The sequence below is a fragment of the Varroa destructor genome, unplaced genomic scaffold, assembly GCF_002443255.2.
Source record: "Varroa destructor unplaced genomic scaffold, Vdes_3.0 BEIS01000005.1, whole genome shotgun sequence".
Classification (NCBI taxonomy): domain Eukaryota; kingdom Metazoa; phylum Arthropoda; class Arachnida; order Mesostigmata; family Varroidae; genus Varroa; species Varroa destructor.
In genome coordinates, this window is record NW_019211458.1 from 7,081,092 (window position 1) to 7,106,012 (window position 24,921).

The following is a 24,921-nucleotide window of genomic DNA, read 5'->3' on the forward strand; positions in this document are numbered from 1 at the left end:
CCGGATGGCTTCAAGGCTGCATTGCTCTGGGCTGTTTCAGGAGAATCGTTTACCAGCGTCACCACTGCGGTCACCGCCCGCAGGCTTGTGTGGCGCACTTCTTGTGCCAGCAGCTTCCGAGTTCCTCTTGTCGTCTCCGGTAGCTGGCTTTACCATGTAACTACTACCTTCCACATGCTGCTCGTACTAAGAGGTCTGAGTAGGTCCAATAGGTGGCCTAGTCGCTTCAGTCCATCGAGTCCCGAGCTGGCCGACAAGAAGGTAGATTCGGGTGGTCGGTCGCTCTGAGGGGTCTCCATGAACCACCATCGCCTGTTGTCGTCGTCCGTAAAGGAAGCTTCGTGGTATAAGTGGTATGCCGTCTTATGCAGCCTGCCCGTCTCCCTACTGCTGCTGGCGTCCTGCCGCGCGCTTGCCGTGTTCCAACATCCCTCGCTCACAACCACCCGCCCATATCAGATCGATGTCTTCCCCTTTCTCTCTCGTTTTGTAGCAGCCGACCGCTGTGACCTCCCTATTTGCTTGTCTGCCCGGCGACAACGGCGATGAAGACGACGAGCAAGCGCGCGAGAGAGTCTGCTGTAAGCTGCTGCTGCTGCTGCTGTCGTTGATGTCGGCGTTGCTGTTTTAATCGCTGCTGTGCTGGCACAGCAAAGTAATTCGCTCGGGTCGTAGCCAACAGTTAAAAGCAAGAAGCAGGATCCTTGCGCCAACGGCCAACATCGGTTTCCTCGTTCGGCTGGCTGCGCGCTGTCCTTCCTTTCTCCCAGCACCGCCACACCACCGCTGAGTGTGAACCGCCTGCCACGCCAAGAGCTAGCCAAAGCAAGCCGACCCGGCCCGAAAGCAGTCGACAACGACCGCACTACCATCGAGGTCCCTTACGACGCTCTTCTCCGCGCCGGCACCCGCACAGCGCTCGATACGCCACCGAATGTATGATTGTCTGCCTGTCGGCCTGGCAGCAGGCAGCAAGCTCCCTCCTTGGCGGCGGCGGCGGCGGCTGCTGTGTCTCGCTCGCTCGTTTGCTGGCTAACGCTGGCTGCTTGTGACTACTACTGACTGTGCCAGTGAGAAGTGAACAGGCAGAAAGCAGGCGGAGGCTGGCTGATGCTGCTACTGCAGCCGATACCGATATTGATAGTACGTCCAATGTTGCTGCTGCTGCGACGGGTTGCTGTTAGCGGCCTATTCACGCGTTCGTTCTTCCTCTGCGGCAGTTCGGCAGTGTTCAGTTGCGGACTCGCGACCGCACACAGATCACGATTGGAAACAACATCAGCGACACTGAGAGCTGCTGCTGCTGCTACAGCAAGTACAACAACAACAACAACGACGACGACAGCAGTGGCGGCGGTAGTGGTCACCAGCAGCACAGCAGCAGCAGCAGCACCACCACCACCACCACCACCACCACCAAAACCATTCACTAGCACTGTGCGCTAGTCGTCGCCATCATCGCCGTTGCAGTTACAGCTGCTGCTGCTGCTGCTGCTGCTTATATCTGCCTGTTCAATAGTGGTGGCGTTGGTGGTAAATCGAGTGAGCTGCAATTTTTTAGTGTGGTGGTGGTGGTGGTGGTGGTGGTGCTGCTGCTGCTGCTGCTGCTGCTGCTGCAGCAGTAGTAGTTTATGCTGTTACCGTCAAGCAGTTGTTAGTCAGTCACCTAGCTAGCGACCGGCTGACCGACCGAGCGACCGATCGACCGACCGAGCGCAGCAGTAGTAGCAGCAGAGTGTGCCTTGCTGGTAGCTCGCTCGAACGCTCGTTGACCGATGAACTGACGGACAGAACGCCAGGGGACGAACAGTCCAGGCGACGGCGATGTGAACAACAACGAGCTCGGGAACAGCTAAAGGACAATTCAGGTATCAACGACGAGGACGACTCCAATCGCCGACGTCAACAATAAACCAGCAAGCTTCTAACAGCGAGTGCGGCCATACCGTCTGTAACTGTCTTGGTTTGTGCGTCTTATGGTTCCCGTAGTAGTACTTTCTGATAGGTGCCGTCACAACAAATAACAGGACAGAAATAACAGGCCAACAACAACGGCCAATTGCAACGACGGCCTGTTTCATTTGTGCAACCATATCTAGAACGTCGACGCCGACGGCACGATGAAGCCGACCGACAAAAATGATACTGGCAGTAGCCCATAGGCACCGTCGAGATACAGGCAGGCAAAGTGAGTCAGACAGATAAAGATTTCTTACCTTCCACACCCCCACCCACCCCATTCGAATAGTGCTGCTGCTGCCGCACTATCGGTGCTGCTCACAAGACGACGATGGTAAAATAGCAGAAACAGAAGTAAGAAGACGACGGAAGAAAGGAACAACTATTGTAGAACGAGGAAGCAGCAGCCTGCGCGTAAATCGAAAGGTGAGTATACCAACTGCTGTCCCGCTGGCAGCCCACCGAGCTCCTTCATATTTCTGTGTGCGAGCGAGCGAGCGAAGGGAGAGAGGGCTGGCGGAGGCAGGTGAGTGAGAGCAGTATACGATCATGTTGAAACGAATGATTGAAAAATGAGAACAGAGAAGATCCAATAGCTAACTAATATGAATAACGGTGTGGAAAAACAACGACCAGTTCGATCAGTCAAATCTTCAGCGGGGTCGACGACGACCGCCGAAACGCTCTATCTAACCGTGTATGATGGTAATAATAATAAAGTGTAGTGCCAGACTCGTGCCCTGTTGCTACTACGTTGCTACGACAAAAGTGGTGGCCATGATGGGTAAGTGAGAGGAAAATGAGCACGAAACAAGTAAGAAGCGCCTTTTGCCGCCGCTCAACAGTTGCTGTGCTGTTGTGCCGGTCTTGACGTAGCCGTTCTCGTCGTTCTCGATGCTGCTGCCATTGTTGAAGGAACAAACACGGCGACAGCGGCCGCCGTCCGCCCGAGGTTAATATCGATCGAGCTGATGCCGAGAGGACTAGTCGTCGTCTTATGCGTCGTCCTGCGCCAACAAGACAACGATACCGTGTTGTGACAGTACGGTATCGTCCTCCGGCGTACTAAACCCTTTTCTCCAAAAGCCCGAGGGCGTTTCTTATGATGTTGGCGTACGATATGCCCCGTGCGAAACGTGGTAGGATGTATTTACTATAATCCACCGTGTTCATTCCTCACGTAGAAATAGACAGAACGAGGCCCCAAGAAACAATATAACGATCCTAACAGAGGCACGCTGTAAGTGCCGAAGTGAAGAGCGAAAAGGTCTGATAAAGACCGATAGCGGAAATGTAGAGTAAAATGTGTTGATGCGTGCTCTCGTAAAGTAAAAGTAATTTCGTACCACCATCAACTGATTTACTGGCTGCTCGTACATACGTACGAGAAAGCTCGTCCTGATAGACATCGCGTCCTGCCGATACGATCACAGGTCCTGGACGCATCCAACGCCTAGCAATGCCTTCGATGCCACGAATGCTCCATTAGTAGCTGGCAAATGGCGATGATCTCGACATCGCAGGATCCGTGTGTCGCATCTTATAATTCGGTGGCGTAAATCGTAATAGAGTCGTTGATGATTATAATAGAGCTGAAATAGCATAGCTGCCAGATCAAGAACCTTCTCGGATGAATGCGCTTCACGTTACACGCATCCAGGAATTGTTTTAACAATGGTGGTTATCACGAGGATGACTACCTCCTATTTGCCTTCAGTCATTGTCTGTTCTACCATATTTGTAGCGCCTGTCGTCATTATCCAGTTCTAGTTATTTTTTTTGCTTTTCGAAGACAAACCCGTTTTGCCGCTTACCTAGCCCCCTTCGTAGCACTTAGATTACTATTATTTTTCGTTTGACTGCGACAACGAGTTGAACAGTAACTAGGCGATTTCCCACAAGGCAAACGTATAGTACGTCTACTTTTACGTTAGCCGCTGATGTTGCCAGCTAGAGTTATATCTGCAAACGGATTTTCGGTAGTTTGCAGCAGGCAAACGTAAGAGTACACGATTCTTTTCTCCTGATGTAATCGCGTTCATACACTGTTGCTGCAGCCCGCGACGGCAGCGGCGGTGATGGTGGTGGCGGTGGTATAGTGGGCGCCATCAATGGCGAGCTTGTTCGTTTGCTTATCTCCGTCTCAATGTCGCCAACACCGAAAAGGAGGAGAGTTGACTGCCGATAAACGCAGAAACGTGGTCTGGTTTGGTTACCGACGATGTCATTAGCTCTTCGTCCATACGTCGCTACAGTCATCGACTTGGACTCGTCCTTGAACCACTTTAGCTGCGGCTAGGGTCGCCATGGGCACTGCTGCTGACTGTCAAATTAGCCGCGGGAGCTCGATGCACAGCCCAGAGATCTGTTATGTTTAGCTGCTTTCTATCACTATATATAGTATTATATGAAACAACAGCGTCTTTGCCTATCAGGCTCCTATGCCGATGACGACATTTCTTAGAAGACCAAACAATACCTTCGATTGAACTGGGATGACATTGTTTCTCGTTGTTTATTTTTTAGGCGTAACAAACATAAATAAAATAGGAGACGGAACGTAGTCTCTTCTGGCGCCCTTCTGGAAGGCTTTTGTATCTTTTTTTGTAATATACATTTTGCATCTGCTCGGCGTGCGCTACGATACGTCTGTACGTTCTATCTGCGATGTATCAGGTCATAATAGGAGTAGAGGTTGTTTTTGACCTAACAAAAAACGCGGCGTTTCACTAAAATTCAAGCCGTCCTTTGTTTTATTAAATATTCGTTTTCATTCTTAATGACCTTCTTCCATCCGTCAAGGTCATATCACTAATCATTTTCAGGTTTGCTGTTAAAGAATTCGTCCAGCCGGGTTTTGACACCCCCTTCACTGTTAAACGTATATTTACTGATTTACCAATGTTCAAAAAAGGATGTAGTCTGAGGAAGCGTGAGGTTTGAAAGATGTCGAGGGCGCAAAAACCTCCCATTCAAGCTCTTGCAATCTTTGCCATGTGCAGTCTGACTTTGTCGTGGAGAAATGTAACTCTTCTTCGTACTTTTGTTCAATCGTGGTTTGGAGATCGTGATTAACGACTTATTCTCTTAAAAAACATTTTCCGATGTCTAGTGCGATTCCAGTCCCACCGAACGCAAGTCATTGTCTTTTGAGGATAAGGATCTCCCTTAGGTTTATAGCGTTACCAGTGCGTCATTAATGCGGCACATAGTGGTTAGTCTTCCTTCGAAAGTGCCCTCAGACGGCCCTGGGTAACCTCAGACCGGAGCACGGATGCATTTTCCGCTTTACAGAATTTTGCAACCCATTTCTCTCAGGTGCAAAGCTCTTGCTATATACAGCGAAAATATCCCGTGCTCATTCGGTAGCTGTTCGATTTTGGCGACAAGTTAGCGGAAACAGTGAAGTTATCGGAAATGCAGTTTCCTGACAGAACTTCATTTTTGGAGCACGAAATTTTCTTACTTACAGTGAAATTGCAGCGGACTTCTAGTGGAGGAAATGCTTTATTGAAGTAAATCGCAGCAAAGAAGTAAAAAGAAACATTAACAAAGGCTGTTCCAATCTTATGCTAACTTACCCAGATTACGCCATGTTTAAAAAGTTCATAAATAAGACGCTCTCAGATGCTCACTTGTCTCTTAGGAAAGCTTTCTTCTAGAAAGTAACCCTTGTATGGTTACTGCATGATTCTCAAAAATTTCATTGGCGTTTCTTGTGCAGGTAAGTTTGTATTCAATTGGTTCAAGGTAGCTGGACCGACCGCAGGAACAATAAGACAAAGGGAGCCTCTGACGAAATGTACGTTTTTCCAAAATAATTTAAAAAAGAAGGCGAAACAACTTAAATACGTTTATATTTCTATTCAGGAGTATTTAAGGCTGAATCCTAAATTCAATTGAGCCGACATTCGTCTTCCAGTCTTCATTTCGACTTTGGAATCCATACGTCTGTTGTTTGCATAACAGCGAGTTGACTCTGTCAATGCCTTATTTATTTGTTAGTTAGAAAGACACCGTTTTTATGTGGATGGGGAATTTTAATGTCTTGTGCGTATGCCCGATTTCTTTCCTAAGTCCCAGTAGAGTTTTATTTCAAACTCAAAATGTTGATTGCCATCTTGTTTGTTCGCCCTCTTGCCAGCAGAACCCCTCGCTCTGTCTCGTTTTCTGTGTCGACAGTTGACAGCACACGACGTCGGCGACGTGACTCACGTTCGATCGACGACGGGCTCCACCTCTCATTTCACTGCTGTTGCAGCAGTTCTTTTGCTTGATAGTGGTGAGGCAGAACTGTTGCTAGAGCTGCAACAACGACAATGCTAAACAACACCACTGAGACCTCGGCCATCGGCCACTGTGGCCAACAATGGCGCGTGTGCACGCTGGCGGCCCTCTTCTCTCAGCTATTGAACCGTCAACCGGCCAGGAAGGTGGGTAGGCAAATAGGCAACAACACTGAGAACATTGCTCATATGGTACAGGCAGACAGGCACAATGATGCTCGATGCGCTCAACGGCATACATGAGCGCAATGCATACGTGGGGCGCACTCTCTGTGACTACTATGTTACGCTAAATAAATTGGTCGATTTGTCTGTCGTGTTTAGCCCACCACGCTAAAGGCCGTACCTCAGATTTTGGCCTAATTCGAAGTCTACCATCTTCAGTGCTAATCTATAATGCATAGATATTTAGATGGCTCACTGCTGTGCTGTGGTACACATCAGCTAACAACAAAATTGGGTGCTCGCGTAGGGAGTGAGTACACTGTTGTGCTGTTTCGGTTGGGTTCCACGAGCGCTTGTCGGTATTTCTCGTTCGTCGCCATGGCACGTTTGCCCTGGCGACGTAGTGATGCTGCCCTGGCTGGGCCAGTCAACAGGCTTTTGATAAACGCCGAATGCCTTCGCCGCGTCAGCCCCGATTATTCGGTATAGAACTGGCAGGGGGCAACTGATATGAAATCCGCTGTGCTGACATGAAGAGGGCCTCGGGCGTCGACGATGGCGGTAGCGGCGATCGGCGAGGGTGAGGTGTTCAGTGATCCAAGGCTGCTGCTGATGGCCTCGTGTTAGCCGTCGCAACCATATGATAGTGAGGCGCGTGGGCTTTGATAAGCCAAGTTGTTGTTATAAGCACTTCTTCAACTTAGAGGCCGTCCTCCGACCTTTTTTGAATGCAAGAGGATGAACAACCTACTTCAGTCTAGGTTTCGACTTAACTCAGGCTTTTTTCCTCTGGGTAACGCTCTCTCTGTCCTAACAGTAATCCGGCGTTGTTGTTGTATTGTCATTGTGCGTGTATGTATGTGCGGCCGTGTGTATATAGTGACCTAATTTATAATGCGTCTCACGGTGGATACTGGCTCACTTTTTTGCGCACTAATAGTTAACTAAGTGTGATTTGAACTGCATGTTTTCAAGCTTAAATCGGGTACATACTGCCAACAATAAACAAAATGGCATTTTTGTGACATCTTTCTAGACATTGTACTAGTTACCACTTTTGCCTAAATATGAATAGCCCCTCTTGTTGATGTTTACATTGTAGCGTTAAATGCGACTTCTCGGAGTTTGTTGTTGCTGCTGCTGCTGCCGTTGCTGTTGTTAGTGGTAATGTTGTTGTTGTTGTTTAATAGCGAGTGTTATTGTTGTTAAGGTCTGCCGCTCGAAAGGAAAACTGGTTGGTGACCGCCGAAGGTGTCGTCAAAGTTGAGAGGCTGTGGCGAGGTGACGAGGCTGTGGCTTGGCTGTCTGGGCAGAAGAACAACAAAGACAAGCAGAAGAAGGGGGCTCTGAGGCTGGGGCTGGCATGTACCCTCTGAGCCATTACCGCTGCCAGGAGTGCGGCCACCAGGCCACCAACCGAAAGGCCCTCGCCACGCACGTGGCTCGTGAGCACACGGACAACGCCTTCAAGTGCGACCACTGCGACTTTATCACCAAGTACCAGGTATTATTATTACAGCTGAAGAAGAACGTACAAAAATCGAATTTATAGTAGTATATCAAAGATACAGACCCTTTATAAGTCGTAGAAGGTTGCAAATACACCTGTCTTTCACGCTGGAATGAATGCACATAAACACATAGCTGAGCAGGAACAAGAGCTGAATAGACATTGGACTATAGTTCTAATGGTTCTAAGCCTACTCTAGCTCCTAGAAAAGTCTGCTTTGTGACGTTATGTTTTACAGGTAGAACACATTTTGGTAGTATACATGCTTTGGCGTGCTCAAATCAAATTTGAACTAGCCTATCTAATGAAAAGTTTAAGAAGGTCAACTTCTTTTCTGATTCATAGAAAGAGTCACGTTTAGGGAACGCTTTCACATTATATCAGGCAAAAAATTTGCGTACCATAAAAAGCACCCCGATATATAAAACGCTGTGCCTTAGGAAACCTAACTCACAGGACAGTGTATTAATCGCGTCATACGTGATTCCTAACTGAAATTTTGTCAAAGAAGGAGGTTATTTTATTAGTGTGTCAAATAAAGGGAAGACTAAGGAGTTTCACAACACTTGTACGAAAGGGTCATTCGTTTACTATGTTTCACTTTTAACAACTGGAATTATTTGACAATGAAAATTATGGGGCTGTGTTCTTAGGGATGTCGAGCCTTAATGAGTAAAAATCGATTGCGCGAATTCAACGTTTTTCCGAATAAAAAAATTCCCGATTCTAAATCCACACCCTTATTGACATTTTGAATATATTTGGAACACGTGTTTTATTATTCGATAGTTGGTCTCGCAAAACAATGGCTAGTAAAATTTCGGGATAAACGTACAACCAGTAACGAATTTTCGTAGCTGTCAGCATTTCTCAATTGTGAAAGTTGCATATATACACTCTCTGTAAAGTCGATAGGAAGTTGGACTAGGCCGTACCGATAGAGGATGATGCCACGTTATTGTTGCGAACTTACATAATAAGCAGCAAATCATCTTATCAGCAGCAGAAGGGAGACTGTAGCCTTCTTAAGCGATGTGTCGTCGTCAAATGAACCAGCCAACGAGCCGATGGTGCAACCGTTCCTGCTGAACACTGTTGGCGATAACCCTGTACCTCTTCATCTCGAACTCGGAGCTGGAACGACGGGACGTGACGAAGCGATGCGAGGCGAACAGACGGAAAGAGTAAGGTTCGCCTGACAACGCTGGAAACGAATAGGAGTGAAAACAGCGGTTATATATAGAAGGAACGGTAATGCAATAGGCGGCCCAAAGGCCACTGTTCGAAAGAGCGCGGTTAAATAGAAGCCGTGAGGCTGCCACGACCAATGCAATGGCGACAACAGGCTCCTTCTGTGGAAACGACGTACGGGATGGTCTTTTGCGTCCATGGGTCCTGGCTTACGCCGTAATTCGATTGTTGTTGAAGCGTTCAATATGGGGGCGCTAACGTGTGCCAAAGCGCAAAGAAGCTCTAGGTGTCATGGTGCGGAGAACCCACAGAGCAGCAGACCTGGGGCAACACTGCGCCTGTCACCACAGCTTTGCCAGCCCAGCCTCTGGCGGAAATACCGGCGTGCCATACATTGACAGTAGAGGAAGCCACGCATGCCGAATGTAGTGTCTCAGCGGTTCGGTATCGTACGCCGTTTCAGGAAACGGAGGAATGGTTGACGTGGTGGTGTTAGGGGTTGCAGCCGTGGGTGTGTCTGTGTTTGACATTACTTGTCTTCTCCCCATTTCCTCGGCCTCTCGCTCCCTCTGGCCAACCAAGCAGACAGGCAGGCCTGCAACGAGGCCATCCCATTGCTTGGTCGACACCCACGGACAGTGGCTTTTGCTCCATCCCGGTGCTAATGCCAGTGGCCTGCTAGTCGATGCATACAACTAAGCAGCAGCAGCAGAGTTCTTACGTGCTTTCGTTGCGACAGTGAACGTGAACAGGTCCTCTTAAGCTCAAGCACTCAAGAGCCTCCAGGCGGAGAGAAGCAGCAGACAGACGGAATGTCAGGTAGACGACGTATGACAAGGCAGAAAAACTTTTACATATTGACCCAGAATGAGTATCATGACTTACTGGGTGCTGTGTCGGCGCGTATCCTAAGGCAACGAGAAGAAGATGTACTGAATCACTATGGAACCGCTATGGCAAAACCACCTCCTAACAACCACGTACAACAATCGTACAGATATAAATAATATCGACGTTTCATGTTTACGTCTCAGAGTAACGGGTAGTAACCGTTAGCATGGGATAGCTACCTTTCTGCCAGAAATCTACAAGAGTACAGCTGACTCCGAAAAAAGGAACTGAATCGGATTTAAAGTACAAGTACACGACAAAACGATGGATATACATACTGTTTAACTTGATTTTTTTTGACATATTTATTGTTGACATGTATTTCATTGAAGAAGCGCGCAACCTCCGAATACACATCGACTACAGCTACAGACAATACTCACTTCTGTTTCCTGCGTAATTTTCTGCGTATCTTACAGTGCCGATTAAACAAGTTACTAACAGAAACATTGCATGTTCCTAGAAAATTCATTAATCTGGAGGAGTTTACGACTAACCCACCCGTATCTGCAGGCCAACTTCTGGCGGCATAAACGAACATTGCACGGGTTACAGAGCATCAACCTCTGTGAGCCATGCGGTACGAAGTTCCCGACCAAGGATTCGCTCGTCGACCACACTCGCCAGGAGCATCCCGAACTGCTCGACGAGGTCCTCGAAAAAGTCTCCAAGCCGTTATCACAGCAGGAGACTTCAACTTCAACTTCTACGCCAGCGGGCCTTCGCCGGCGGGAAAACAGGTGTGCTGCTACAGAACAAAAAGGAAACGCACCCATTATAATCCGACCCAATTCAGCTCGCGTGTTAACTGCGCTGCTCCTGCCACTGCTGCTGCTGCTGCTGCTGCTGCTGCTGCCGTTGCTCCCAGCGGAACCAATCAACGAATGCAACGAGCCTAATATTTCTGATACTTTTTCCACTTTTGTTTGACTTTGTTTTCCGTTAACTGCGCATGAAATTTCGGCCGACCTCGCGCAGCTTCCCAGGCGCAATGGTGTAATGACCTCTACTCTGTGGGGAATGGGTCTACAGAGGTGGCCTTTATTGTGTCCGCGATTTGCTTGAGTTTTTTTGGGTCTCGAATGTATCTGTTCCAATTTGGTCCGAGTGGTTTCCTGATTTCGGCACATCGTTTTTGCACGATCGTATTATATAATATACAACAGGTTTATCTATTTTCGTGCGATGCTTACTATCTTATTTTTTTTTTTACATCGTTGTACTACCCTAACAAAGTATTTCGGCGCACACCTGCATGATACACCAGATTCACACAGAAATGAGTCTGTATCTGACGTGTGGCTCAAAGTGTTTGTTGAATCCTTCTTACTATTTCTATCTATATAATGATTTAGTTCAGTCTAGGTATTGATAGGTACATACTTGGATACGATATTACTGTCAAATATATCATCATATATTTACGATGTCAAATTTGCCGCCAAAACGTCTGACACAGTTTTGACACAACTGCGAATGAATGTCGCAGGGTCGAAAGAGACAGGCTGAAAGAAGAAGCTAGTTAGAAGACAACATTTATCTATAGGAGTGGTTAACATCAATAATAACAAGGGTTATTAAAGATTCGCGATACAATTATTTCATCTAAACGTGAAAACCCTTATCTCAACCAGCGTCTGAATCCAGTCCTTTTGCGGTTTTATAGGGAGATATATACAAGGGCCCACTGCATTTATTCACGGCCACATGAATTGACTGCCTCGTGTCCTTTACTTGACTCGTAGTATCTTCAACGACTGTTGTTGACGTTCTTGGAGATGTTCAGTAGAGGACTCTTACTGGATTGGCCCAAACAAAAGCTGGCTGGCTCTACGCTGGTTCTTGTTTCCATCGCTACCCTGCTGGTCTTGGTCTTCCTCGATCAAATCGGCAAGTGACGCCTATCGGAGACGACGTACATACTAGGCTTATATTATTTCTTATGACGATGATGATGATTATTATGATTACTGTTATTATTATTATTATCAATATGCGAACGGCCTCGTTCCGCGGGCCGTCACGACGGCAAATTAATAATAAGTTCATTCTTCATCCTGACCACGTTATTTCGATACATGGATAGAATATCAAATTAAGATAGACCAAACATCCCGCTATGCATGTTCACAAGAACCGGATGTTTGAGTATTCTTGTATCCCTTGTACATTAATGCTTTTGTATTTTTCGTGCTAAAGAGGAAAGAGTTTCCGCAATTCATAGTATTCCTTCAAGAGAAACAAGCCATCGTCTTTGATTGTATTCATGCGAGTCAGAATTTACGCCGTAACTTACGGGCTCACAGTGCATCTCGACGACACAACCAGGTTTGCGAGCGCTGAAAAATTGTTATAACGCAACGTGTGCTTAAATTGTTTGCCGTCGCCGTTTATCAAAACACCGTAGTAGATTCTGACTGAACTTGTTGCAGTTAGCCTTAGCCGAATAAAGGCTTGCTACTTTTGACCTTTGATCAACCTATTCTATCCATGTGAACTTTAGTCTTTCCTGAGATCAGCGGCGTTAGTAACCCCCTACTCTACCTACTGCACTCTGTAGGCGCTATATTTTCTGCTTAATTGCGAGGCTATACAACATAGTAATTTCTAGAGGCCCATATGTGCATAGATGTGCTTTTTAGGAGATCTGCTTACCCCATGTACATCTCCCCTTTAGTACAATATCAGTAAAATGTTATTTGTGGAGATTAAATTTTTACCAGTAAAATGACGTCTATCAAATGAATACGATCGCCTATGAACCGCTATAAGTGATACAGCTGTTATATAGAAATATAGTTCGTGCTGAATTTATCCGCCTTGTAGTAAGCCATGGGTGGTGGCCATAATCTCCATCCGCCGGAATCGTCTTGTTGTGACTCGGTATTGTTATTGTTGCTGCTGATGACGGCACCTTGACGATGATTCCACCGTTCTGCGCAGGACCACCTCCGCGGGCTACGAACGCAATCAGCAGCAGCAGCACATACAGGAAGGGGGTCAGCAGCCTACACGTAGAATGCTACTGGGCCACGCGTTTATCTGTTGCTGACAGCTATTGCTTGCAGAAGTCAGCTTGGTTTGTATGGTAACGCCGGTGTCACTGTACTGATTACTGCTGTTGCTGCTGCTGCTGCTGGTATCGCTGCCTGCTTAATCGTCGTGGCGGAGATGCTGATGCTGCTGCTGCTGCTGCTGCTGCTCCTGCTGGTGTTGTGGCGGCCATCAGCGAGGACGTTGACGACAGCGACGTGGTAGTCAACGATGATGCTGTTGCGGGAGTAAGAGCAGCCGTGTTAGTGGTCTGCCAACTAACAACGACCAACGTACTCCTGTTGCGCCGCCACCGCTGCTGCTGCTGCTGCTGCTGCTGCCGCCGCCGCCGCCGCCGTTAGTAGCGAGCGGCTACGATGACGGCTAGTACGGCGCAGCGAGGCCGACGGGCTGCTTCTTCGCCTGCCCATAATGCTGGCCGTGTAGTATTAACTGCTGCTGTTGGACGGATGGCAGCGGTTGCTGTTCCGTCAGTCGGTCCATCTCATTCGCCAAGGCCGAACGGAGCGTCAACGGAGCGCCGAAGCGCACTCACTTGCTGGCTTGCTTGCTTGCTTGCTTGCTCAGTCGCAGAACGACGAGCGAGGAGTGTTAGTGGCGACGGCGGTGGCCGTTGCAGCGACTTTGTGACGGACGCCCCGTCTGTTCGCCAACTATCATTCAGCAGCGTGCCCGATGGGTCTCCCTTGAGTCGACTGGTCGATAGACACGAATCGCTCCTACGGCCGGGAACGTTAGTGGTGACGACGGTGCTAGTACGGTATCAGTAGTGGATTGGGGCGTTGCTAGACGTGCTTTTGCGGTAGCAGCACAAAGCAGCAGATGTTGCTGATCAGATCGAAATAACATTTCTGTCCCACCTAATGTTCTCTACGTCGTCACCGCCGTCGTCGTCGTCGTCATCATCAGCATCATCATCATCATCGTCCTCGTCGTCGTCATTACCATCGTCATTTTTGCTATCACCTTTGGCCGTTATACTGATGGTGATGCTGTCGTTTAGCGGTACTAATCGTCTATGCGAGTAGATAAAAAGACCAGTCGCTGCACTCGAACTTTGCCATTTACGCGTTCTCGTTGCGTTGCAGATTTGAGGTTGGAGCGTATCTCGAAGTCGATGAAGACGACGATCACGAGGGGAGCGAGGAGCACTCGATCGAGGACCTCCTAGAGCAGGAGTTCACAGAGGGGACAAGTGAGTTCTCAGCAATTACTTCTTGACTCTACTTTAGTCAGACGCTTGAATTTACTTTTGCAGTATAAACATTTGGAATAACGAGTCTCCAGCGAAAAATGAGTTAGTAGAATTACATGTCTCCATCTCTATAGTTGCTGCTACTGCTGCTGCTGTTTTTGTTTGTCAAACGTCTACCGATCCAAATATCTATTATGTTAGATCTTCTTGAGATCGCTATTTCCAAGACAACGTAACGGCGATCGTCAATATACCATTACTATAAAACGCTGGATAAGTAACCGTGTATTCACACAACCAGATCTGTATGTCTGTAATGTGACATTGCAATAATTATCAAATCGACAAGAAGAGGCAGAGAGAAAACAAAAAAAGGCCTGAGTTTTTTCTGACGATCTCATTCAGTTCAATGAGGTGCTCTACTACAAGTTTTTTGAATCTGGACGTTACGCTTTTGCTGGCACGTTGTCACTCGGTCAACGTGCGTGCGAGCAATTTCTGCGTAACTGTATCGTATGTCTGATCCAGTTAAGCGGCGACGTCTTGAGAACAAAGTTTCGCTCTTTCACTGACGAGCTAATGGCTATAATTTATACCGACGATTACCTGTGCATGCTGCTGAATTAACCTGCTTACGACGGTTGACCGGGCTGTTGCGTCGCGATGGTGTCTACCGGATTTTGCAGAGGAGCTCGATAACGAAGAGGCGAACAGCCAACCATCGTCCAAACGGAGGATCAACGTTCAAAGGTCACATCTCTGCCGGGACTGTGACTTTGTCACCAAGGAGTCGCGCGACTACCTCATTCACCGGTGGGTAAAAAATACACACCAACAAACTGATCATCATATGCACACGATGTTCGATTAAGATTGTTGTTGCCTGTAGTCCTCTGTCTACCCTCTCTAGTTGCGTGTGAACAGCACGTGTAGTAGTCGGGTCACAATCAAAGAACTGTATAGTAATGGCTACCTCACATACATACTTCGCCTGTTCGATTATATCAGGAAACTTATGCGAGCAAAATAACGTCCCGTTGCCAAACAGCCTATTATGATTAGTGGAGAGCGATTTCCGACACGTCGTGTACAGCGACCAGTTAGAGCCTAGCAGCTTACACATGTTGGGTGTATCGATAGCAGGACAGAGAAGACTTATGCGGCACTCAGAGCCCCCGTTCTGATAGCTTTCGTTCTTCTTGCGAACCAGCCCTACGTAGGCCGATTCATCTATGAATGACAACGATTTGCCGACAAATAGGACTTTCGCATTAAAGCCTAATGCCACATTAAGTGATAGTTGTATTTTTTATTTGCAGGAAAGAGGTTCACTGCGACCGCCTCACCATTTATGATTGCCCATGGTGTAGCTACGCTTCGAGACAATTGCAAAAGTTGCAGCGCCATTGTGCAAGCTGCCACGTGGGCATTGAGCCAGGGCTTACAGCAGAGGATGTTAGAGAAGTGATTAAAAAAGTCGCTCAAGACACCCACGAAGCAGCTCAACTTGAAAAAGAAAGCAATATTATCGCGCAGTACCTTGGTTTGTGCAGTTATAACAATAACAACAAATTAATCTATTGGTTTGCCCATTCTTGCTGTCTGTGATGTAATGTTGAATCAAAAAGAGTCAACCCGTTCAGGGCATCGAAATACAAGTTGAAGGAGATTTATTACGAGAGTTGTTTTAGTTTTACTACTTGACAATGAATATATTGTAAGTTGATGTTCCAATCACCAAAAAATTGCCAGTGCTCGCGATTCAAGAGTGGCTCGTGCAATTTCCGTTTGGGTTCCTCTACCCCACGCAAGACTAGCGTCGAAGAAAAAGGGGCGAGGTCAGTCATAATTCATCTGGCGATTGTGACCCCGAGTACGAAGTGAAAGAGTAACCTCAATTGAGGTGGCGTGGTGCTGGCTCAAATTTTAGCATCGACAAATGATTACTATGCCATATGATTGCCATGCCGTTCTGTTGGCCTATAGGAGGAACCCAGTGAAGTCCAGCGTCATTTCGGCTAGACCCTGTAGGAAAGCAAGTGTTTGAAAATTGTTCCTAAAACAGTTGAAAAAAAAGGTTAATGTTCAACTGATAGCGAAACCGCTTCCCAATCATGAGCTATTCAAAAGCCATATTAGTACCTCATAAAGTTGTCAATTGTTCTTAAGGTCTGATTATCTCGTGGTTTTTCCGGGCGCTTACAGAAATTATCATATTTAGCTTTAGCTGGCTTAGGCATTATCCTAGATATATTCTCAAAGAGGTTTACATATTCTTGACGATATTCGAGCATTTGTTTACCCCTAAGTGTATCTGCTTATTCTAACAATGAAATACCGCTAATGGTTAATTTTAAAAGGGTGGCCAAAGAAGGTTACGATTTTTACTCAGAAAAAAATATTTAAAAAAAAAGTGAGCTGAAATTTTACGTTACGCGACCAGGCAGCATAAAGAGCCTCGTTGTCCAGCCTAATTAAAGAACACATAATATGGAATTGCAGAAAAAAGTGGCAACGGAAACGTGCAGCTCGCCCGTGCTCTCGTTAAAACCGTTCGCCTACCGATTTCAGTATCGGATGCCGAGTCGGGCCCAGCAGAAGAAAAGGAACTTCGTCGACCGCCAGCAAGCCCGTCGAGTAGCCTTAATCAGTGGTATACCTGCCGAGAATGCGCTTTCAAGGCGCGCAACAAAAAAATTGTTGAAGACCACGAACGCACCTCACACGGCCTTGAAGCCAACTGCCAGCAGCAGCCACAACTACAGTTTAGATGCGATCTATGCGGATTCGCTTGCCGAGACGTTGCCAAATATAGGCAGCACGTTAAGTCACACGACGAACAACAAACGCACAATAATAGTACTTCACCCGGAGAGTCCACTATAGACAAGTCGGAGCGGAAGACCAAGTGCGACAAGTGTGACTTTACCTCAAGTTACCGCTGGAGCCTCGATCGTCATGTGAAATATCACAACCGTAAGTAGCCGCTGGCGAGGATCATGATCAGTGATAACATGCATTCGCTAGCAGAAATATGTTTTCTAAATACAGGTATCTATTTAAGCTCATGGAGTGCGAGACACGTTTCTGGTTTGTGTAGACGTCTTTAGGCTTTTGAGATCTGTGCTTTGGTTTCAATTTGCAGACGATACCGCTTCGTCGTCATTTAATTCTAAGCATTCAGTTAATTAAACCTATTTTGCTAGCATTTGGCTTTGACTGGAATAGGGATCACATCGTTTGAGACTAACTCAATAGTGATAAATGACGTTTCTTTATGCCTTCTTCAACAGCACTTTTCAACTCTACCACTCGCTCACACTCAGTCATTTTTGTGAGTCACTGAACCAATGCATTCCCGCTAAGCCGTTACCCTTACCAGTGGGATTAGAGAGCGAGAGGGTCCAAACATGAGAACAAGATCTCACAAAAGACTTCGATGACCGCTTCCAAATCCATTATTGGTTGATTCTATTTGTGTTCTTTTTACTTCATTGGTGTTACAGCATTGAACGGTGATCTTCACTGCGATCGTTGCGACTACAGTAGCAACCAAGCCGGATCGCTCAAATTTCATATGAGCAATCACCATCAGGGAGCGCGTTCGTCTTCCCTTACAGATTCGCCTGAAGGTATCGATTGCGTAGAAGAACAGGAAGACGCTGAAATGATGATGATGCAGTGCGGGCCCGGTGGCGAGATGGACGATTCGATGCCGGGCGAAATGGAAGGTTCATCGATTGGGATCGATGAGATCAGCAGCCAGGATGATGACGGAGACGCTGTCACGTGCGATCTATGTGGGGCGTGCTTCCTCAATCAGGCTGACCTTCTTGAGCATAACAAGAAGGAGCACATGAATGAGATCGAGGCTGAACAAGCCCAGATGTTCAGGACCAACCCGCGTATTCAGGGGGCAGCGGCAACCCAGAATGCGGCTGGGAGCCAGCCAACGGTGTCAACCACAGGCCAGGACGAAACCCTAGCCAGACTGCAGAACAGGTTTGGATTGAGCATCACGCCGGTAGCCGGTGGAGATTCTGGAGGTGGAGGGGAGAACAAAGATAATGCGTCTAGGGCGCTTGAAGTGTCTAAACAGCCCGTCGTCATCGAACTGGGCAACGGCAAATCCCTCAAACATCTCATTGAGGGGTATGTGTTGTTGTTGTTGTTGTTGTTGCAACTAAGCATTACCAGGCACACTAATACTACTAATCACATTATCTATTGCATACGAAATGTATAATGATAATCCTAGGATTAATAATAGCAAGAGTAGTGTTATCATCGAAGACATTTCTTTTCACTACACTCGTTACTGTTGTCGGCGTCATTGTTTCTTTGTACGCGTCGATGTAAAAGCATAGGGCGAATTCACAGCGGTGCTGGATACCGTAATATGTTATATATTGAAAAATAGACGTCAGTGTGCCACGCTAAAAAAATTGCATGGGAGTACATGAAATTGGCTAAATAAGTGGGTAGGATATATTTAACAACAGAAATGATTCGTTGAACTGTTAAGCATTCATTACTCAATGGAACCATGACGCATTTCACTCTGGCTCTGCTTATCGGTAGTCTGATCGCACATGATGACTAAATAAGCATGCAAACCATTAGCTGTTCTATTGAATCACCTAAGTAGTAGCATATTAGAAGTAAGTGCACTGATGAAAATTAAGTTACAATCGTGTCTATTTGACAGGGGTGGCGGGACATCAAACGGGGATGTTAACGTGGTTCCAAGTAAACCACCGGCCCCTCGTTCGGGCACCATCTTCAAGTGCCGATATTGCGCCTATTCGACTCGTGTTAAGCAAGAGTATCAGAAACACGAGCACCTCCACAAACCACTCGCCTGTCAACTTTGCCCTTACAAGACAATTTGGAAAAGTTAGTGGTGAAACTTTATTCGGATGTGAAATATACAAAGAAGTTTTTAACAAACTATTTAAATCTTGTTAGTATGAGGGACCAATACTGCAACCGCCTTTTCCCCTCGAAGGAAAGTTTTTTCGGTATCTGTTGATTTGGTATTTTGATTATGATTTGACAGATGATCTCAGCAAACACATGATGAAACATCATGGGACACCTTGCGATCAAGATGCAACCCCGATGGGTCCACCTATGGATCAGGGTGACACGGTGTCATCATTATCGTTACCTCCAGCCACAGGTGGTGTTCTTAGGAACCTCTTAAGTACACCCGAAGTGGCAAGCAATTCTACGGCGGGAAAGAATGAATCGTTACTCTTTAAAACTCTCCAGGGCGGGGGTAGTGGCGGCAGTAGTGGAGGACCAGACGCTTCGCACCTTCAGAATCATCAACAAAAGCATTCACAGGAAAATGGCATTGTTAGAGGAGGAAGTGAGTAGATGTTGGACGTTTGTGCTATTCCATTTGGGCCGTTACAAAAAAATTGCTCCTACAAAGTTAATTATCAGGATTGGTAGCATTTTGAGCCTGGTTCTGAAATCCCTCTGGAGACAATGAGTCGTACAACGTCTTGGGAATATTCTAGCGGAGTTTCTCGTTGTCAGCAAAAGATCATTCAGATAACCTTGATATGAAATGCTTCTTTTTATAAACTAGCTAATGCGCGTAATATGAACCAGTGGAACACCTAATAGCTTCGCTAAACTTTTTATAATTATATGTATAGCAGTCTGTTTTTGATTAATTATCGTTATCTTATGACTATTGATTTGTGTTGTGGTCGCAGCTTTCAATCAGGAGGATATACAGAACCCGGCGCTGAAGCTCCCCGCCAACGCCCATTACTTCTGTCCATATTGCGACTTCATGACCAAAACCGCTTCCCGCTTCCATATTCACTACATGCAGCACCTGAACGTGCGGCCTTTCGAGTGTTCAGTTTGTCGTATCAAGAGCAACTGGCTTTGGGATATCAACAAACATATACGGACGCGGGTGGGGAAAGGAGACCACTCGCATCGCGGTGCCAAGTGTGTGTGCATCAACGAGGCAGGACTCAGAGACTACAGCAAGTATCGCTGCTTCATCAAAGAGGTAAGCTGGGAGGTAAGCACTCTGGAGCTTTGCGCGCGATGACGACCGTTCTGATCCTTTTTGTTGTCGATAAATGTGCTATCCATAGGGCCAGTGGATCGGGATTCGGAATTTCAATGTTCATTCTGTATCGTAATGGTTGGCGGCTTATACTCCATTTTTCACTATATTCATTCTTGTTGCTAATCAGGGCCCAGCTAGTGGTGAGCATATCGAAACCCCGGATGATCAAGGTGAGGCGGGCGTAATGGCCTCTCAAGGCCGAGTCCACCCAAACTGTTCAACAGCCGAGGCACCGATAAATGCGTTAGTCCATCAGCAACAGCAGCAGCAGCAGCAGCAGCGTTCAGTTCAACTTCAGCAGCAAGCCGCTGCGCAAGCGGTTGTGCAGCAGGTTGTGCAGGCGCAACTGGCTGCCGTACCCGTTGGTCAGCTTGTGGCCGGCCAGGGTGTGGCGGCGCTACAGCAGCAGATGCAACAGCAGCACGTGAACAAAGCGCGCGAGGACTCGCAGAACTACATGATTCAGCAGCTGCAGAAGAAGGAGCAGCAGCGTAGTACCACTTCCGCAGTTGCTACCGCCTCGCAGCAACAGCAGCAGCAGGGCGGCGCGCTGAAATGTGGCCACTGCGAGTACACCTGCGATCATAAAGATATCATGCTCGGACATCTCGGTGCACACGCTGATGTCCTGCCGTTCATCTGCAGCAAATGTGGCCTAGCTAACAAATGGCACCACACCGCTTGGATTCACTTGCAACAGGTGGGTAATCGAAGGACTAGCTCGACATGCGAGATTCGTAACAAATGACAGAAATGTCGATGATTAGGTACGTAAACCACGACGGTGATGCTGACTAGTTGGCTCATCCAGCTTCGCTTATCAGTTAATATTATCGTTGCAAATAGGCACATATGTCGCAGTTGCGCCATCCTGTTTTACTAGTGTTTATCCGTTTGGCTGCGTTTCTAGTTCCATCGCGACGAGCAGGTGACGCTCAAAGACATTCACTTGCAGCTGGATTATCGTCAGCATGGAGAGGTATTCCAGATGGCCGATTCGTCATCGATTGTGAACCCGGTGTTGGCGATCGCACCAAATTCGGAGGTAAGCCTAATTCGCCAGCTTCGCTGCAGCCGTTGTCCATACCACACGGTGCAGAAGTCGAACATGCAGAGGCACCGCGAGGGCCATGCCCGTGCGCGACCCGATACGATGCGGTACAAGTGCCCTTACTGCGACTTCTGGCAGGAGACGCGGCGTAGCATCCAACGGCATATGGCTCTACATCCGGAACATGTCAAAAGGGGTACCCAGGGCGTGCTAGATACTAATGGTATGGATCAGGATCTCTCGTCCAGTGGTATGAGTCTCAACAATATCCTGGGTGACGTTAGCCCCACGGGATCGGGACATCACGCCGAAACGATAATTTCGGCAGCCGATACGGTCGAGGTCAACGCGCCTAAGTTTAAATGTGACTCGTGCCCCTATATGACGACGGCCAACTCGCAGTTCATTTACCATAAACAATTTCATAGGTGAGTGGCAAACATAATTGTATCCTTTTGCCACAAAAGCAATATTTTGCTATGACAAGGGGTGGCTACTTTTCTTCTATGTTATGTTATTATTACTATTATTATTATCCCGTTCATCTTAGATCGCTGTGTATATCCATGCAATAAAATAACAACTAATATTACTATCATTGATGCTATGATATATGTATTATACATATATTTGAGCCCGGTGTTCAAAGCGTTGCTTGATAGTACTGCGCAGCCAAGTAGTCACAATAACACGTATAAGTCACGCTCCTCCCGTTGCAGATACAATCCGAAAGCGAAGTTTAAATGCGACAAGTGCAGTTATTGGGCAACGCATGCCCATTTGATTACACAGCACGCGAGGGTGCACCAGGAAGGAACACCGGACCAGAAGTTCCCCGAGGGGTCCTGGCTGCCGCCGGCTGAAATCGCTGTCACCACAGAGGCGAGCGCTTCCGATCGCATTCGCTCGTTCCGCGTCGTCAAGAACGGCATAGTGCTCAAGATGCACAAATGTCGTTTCTGTCCGCTCATGAACCGCCGGAAGGCAAACGTGCGATACCACGAATTACTGCACGGCAAGAGCGCTTCCGGACGCTATACGTGCCATTTATGCAGCTATCGGACCCATTCTCAGGGAGTTCTGGGAAATCACATGAAAATCCACGTACCGCAGCGCGCACGCCGGGACGACGCTGGCGTTGAGATGATCGAAGAGATTGAGGATGGTAGTAGCGACGAGGAGGGTGCTGTCGAAGGCTCCGCAATAACATCAGCATCATCAACACCGACAGTAGCCGCCGCAGCATCCGATCGTATCTCAGACCAACAGCAGCTGCAAAAACACCAACAGCAACAATTGACGCCAAAACCGGCCGCGTCCTCATCCGTATCTGTACCGAGGGCGCAGCCAGTGGCTAAAATCAAGTATAACTGCAGCGCCGTTGAGTCGGAACTATTTAACCTCTTGCAGAGTCGCCAGAATGGTAACAATAACAATGGCTTGACGTCGGGAGCCACGTTGACCGGCGATGATGAGACGCCACACAGAAGCCACAAAGCTCATATCCCTAACCAGGCTAGCGGCCTTGCTAGGGTGAAAAAGGCTCCAAAGGCGGCCGACCCGTACGTGAGGCGGAGCGATGGACTCATTACGTTCCAGAGCAAGGTACACTTCATTATGGCCATTGATTTTCTACAAAATAGTAAATATGTCGGTTAGAAATTAGACTAGTTCTTGTCTAGCTAGATATCACTTACGGCAATAACGTCTTCCCTGGATTTGGTATAGATAAGTGCGTACAATGCCTTCGGGGTGAGTGTCCCTCAGTATCGGGTATAGCACACAATGTAATAATGCTTGTTATGGGCCACGCTTCTTTTCTACAGGTGAACCTTCGCAAATGGATTGCGTGCCCGGAATGTCCAGCCCTCTTCATGAATCCGACCGAGTATAGTCGACACTTGGATCATCATCGGTATTCGGACAAATTTCATTGCTCACAATGCAGTTATTCCATGAACAAATATGTATTCGTCGCTCAACATGAGCAGGTGCATACAGAGGACTATATGGTAAAGAAGCTAGGCTACTGCCATCGGCCTACTGAAGGCGCTGGGGACCACAAGCACACTCTTAAAGATAATGTGCCGACATCTTTTCCGAGCCCGGCTAGTGTCGCTTCAGAGATGCAAAACTCCAACAAGACAACAGCATCATCTGCTTCATCCGGCCAAAGCAGTAGCAATTCGACCACGTATAAAATTGTTCAATCAAAGTCTCAGCATCATCAGATATCACCAGTGAAGAAACAGCAAACTCCATCGCAGTCTTCTTCTTTCCACGTCGTTCTATCAGAGGATGCGTCCAATAACTACGCCAGCGAGGAATATTCGGTTGCACTACTCATGGCCGAACTTCACGAGTCTAAGGCCGTATTTGAAGGTATGGCCAATGCTACATACAAATGCTCGACTTGTCCGGCCGCCTTTGCTAACCAGGCCGTGCAGCGGTTCCACGCCAATTTGCACCGAAGCCCAGCCCGTCGACTCAAATGCCACGTGTGCACGTACTCGATTGACGAATCAGGCAACATGGCAGCCCATGCTCAGCTTCATTACGCAAGGCATCACATCTCAAAGCCATCCATTAAGCAGTGCCCTAAATGCCCAGCAACGTTTACTAAGCAGAACTTCTTTGAAGGGCATCTGCTGAGGCATGGCAGTGGTGAACGCTACCGCTGTGAACATTGTGATTTCGCTACAAACAAGAGCGATATTATTAGTCGGCATCGTGTGCTGCATCGACAATCTGATGAAGCTGAATTCGTCACGGCCAATCTAGGTTGCGAGGACACGCTGGACGCTAACTCACAGTTATCCATGTCGACACTTTTCCGAAACGCGTCGGTGCCTCAGACGTTAGTCGAGGATGCGGCGCCACTGACTCTCGAGTCGGTCATGAAGACCCTTGAACCGGAGCAGTTGGAGGAAGAACGAAAGATGTTTGCCTGCACCGCTTGCCCTTATACGCACTCTCGTAAGGACGGCATGCAGCACCATATGAAACGTCATCATCTTTTGACTCAGCAGACGCTGACGTGTGCCCACTGTCCATTCACGGTCAGCAATCCGACTACGCTGCGTGAGCACGTCAAAACGCACTTTGTTGCCTCGAAGATTCATAAACCTCAAGCGTTTTTGCACTATGATGACTTGAGGATTAAGTTAGAAGATGGCGAGATACTGTTTGAAGACCGTGGTCCGCTCGATGCAACTCGTTTCTTCCCTGACAGCATCCCTGAGCTGATCGATGATTCACCTGATCTTCTAGTCGAATACATTGAGCCGGATGTTTTTTCCACCGTAAATCATCTGCTCGATGATGTTTGTGCTGACCGGCGACGCATGGAGCGCGAAGTGAGCAGCTCGTCTATTTATGGATCAATTGTGCGTCGCAGTTCGTCACTGCGAACGTCACAGGACGAGCCGCCAGTGAAACGATCGAAAATCACCAGAGGTTCGCTATCCAATGGTGACTCGTGCGACTCTCGGTCGGGTTCCTCCACGCCACGCAAGATGA

The 24,921-nt window shown here is 47.6% G+C and overlaps 1 protein-coding gene across 7 annotated transcripts in view; it reads left to right on the forward strand.

Moving 5' to 3' along the window:
• The first annotated feature begins 452 nt into the window (after positions 1 to 452).
• LOC111251122 (uncharacterized) overlaps positions 453 to 24,921 on the forward strand; it is a 25,786-nt gene continuing 1,317 nt past the window's right edge. Inside the window, exons 1-15 of one of the 7 annotated variants that reach the window (XM_086990630.1) lie at positions 453 to 2,385; positions 7,621 to 7,914; positions 10,516 to 10,742; positions 14,145 to 14,251; positions 14,938 to 15,064; positions 15,571 to 15,794; positions 16,754 to 17,227; positions 17,872 to 18,403; positions 18,960 to 19,147; positions 19,311 to 19,625; positions 19,981 to 20,300; positions 20,479 to 21,051; positions 21,262 to 21,830; positions 22,122 to 23,007; positions 23,229 to 24,921. The exon at positions 23,229 to 24,921 is cut by the window's right edge and continues 1,317 nt beyond it. In XM_086990630.1, coding sequence (XP_086846756.1) covers positions 7,774 to 7,914; positions 10,516 to 10,742; positions 14,145 to 14,251; positions 14,938 to 15,064; positions 15,571 to 15,794; positions 16,754 to 17,227; positions 17,872 to 18,403; positions 18,960 to 19,147; positions 19,311 to 19,625; positions 19,981 to 20,300; positions 20,479 to 21,051; positions 21,262 to 21,830; positions 22,122 to 23,007; positions 23,229 to 24,921 — 6,376 coding nt within the window. In that variant the 5' untranslated portion in view covers positions 453 to 2,385; positions 7,621 to 7,773. The other 6 variants (XM_086990629.1, XM_022807427.2, XM_086990628.1 and 3 more) reach the window with 6 other exon arrangements.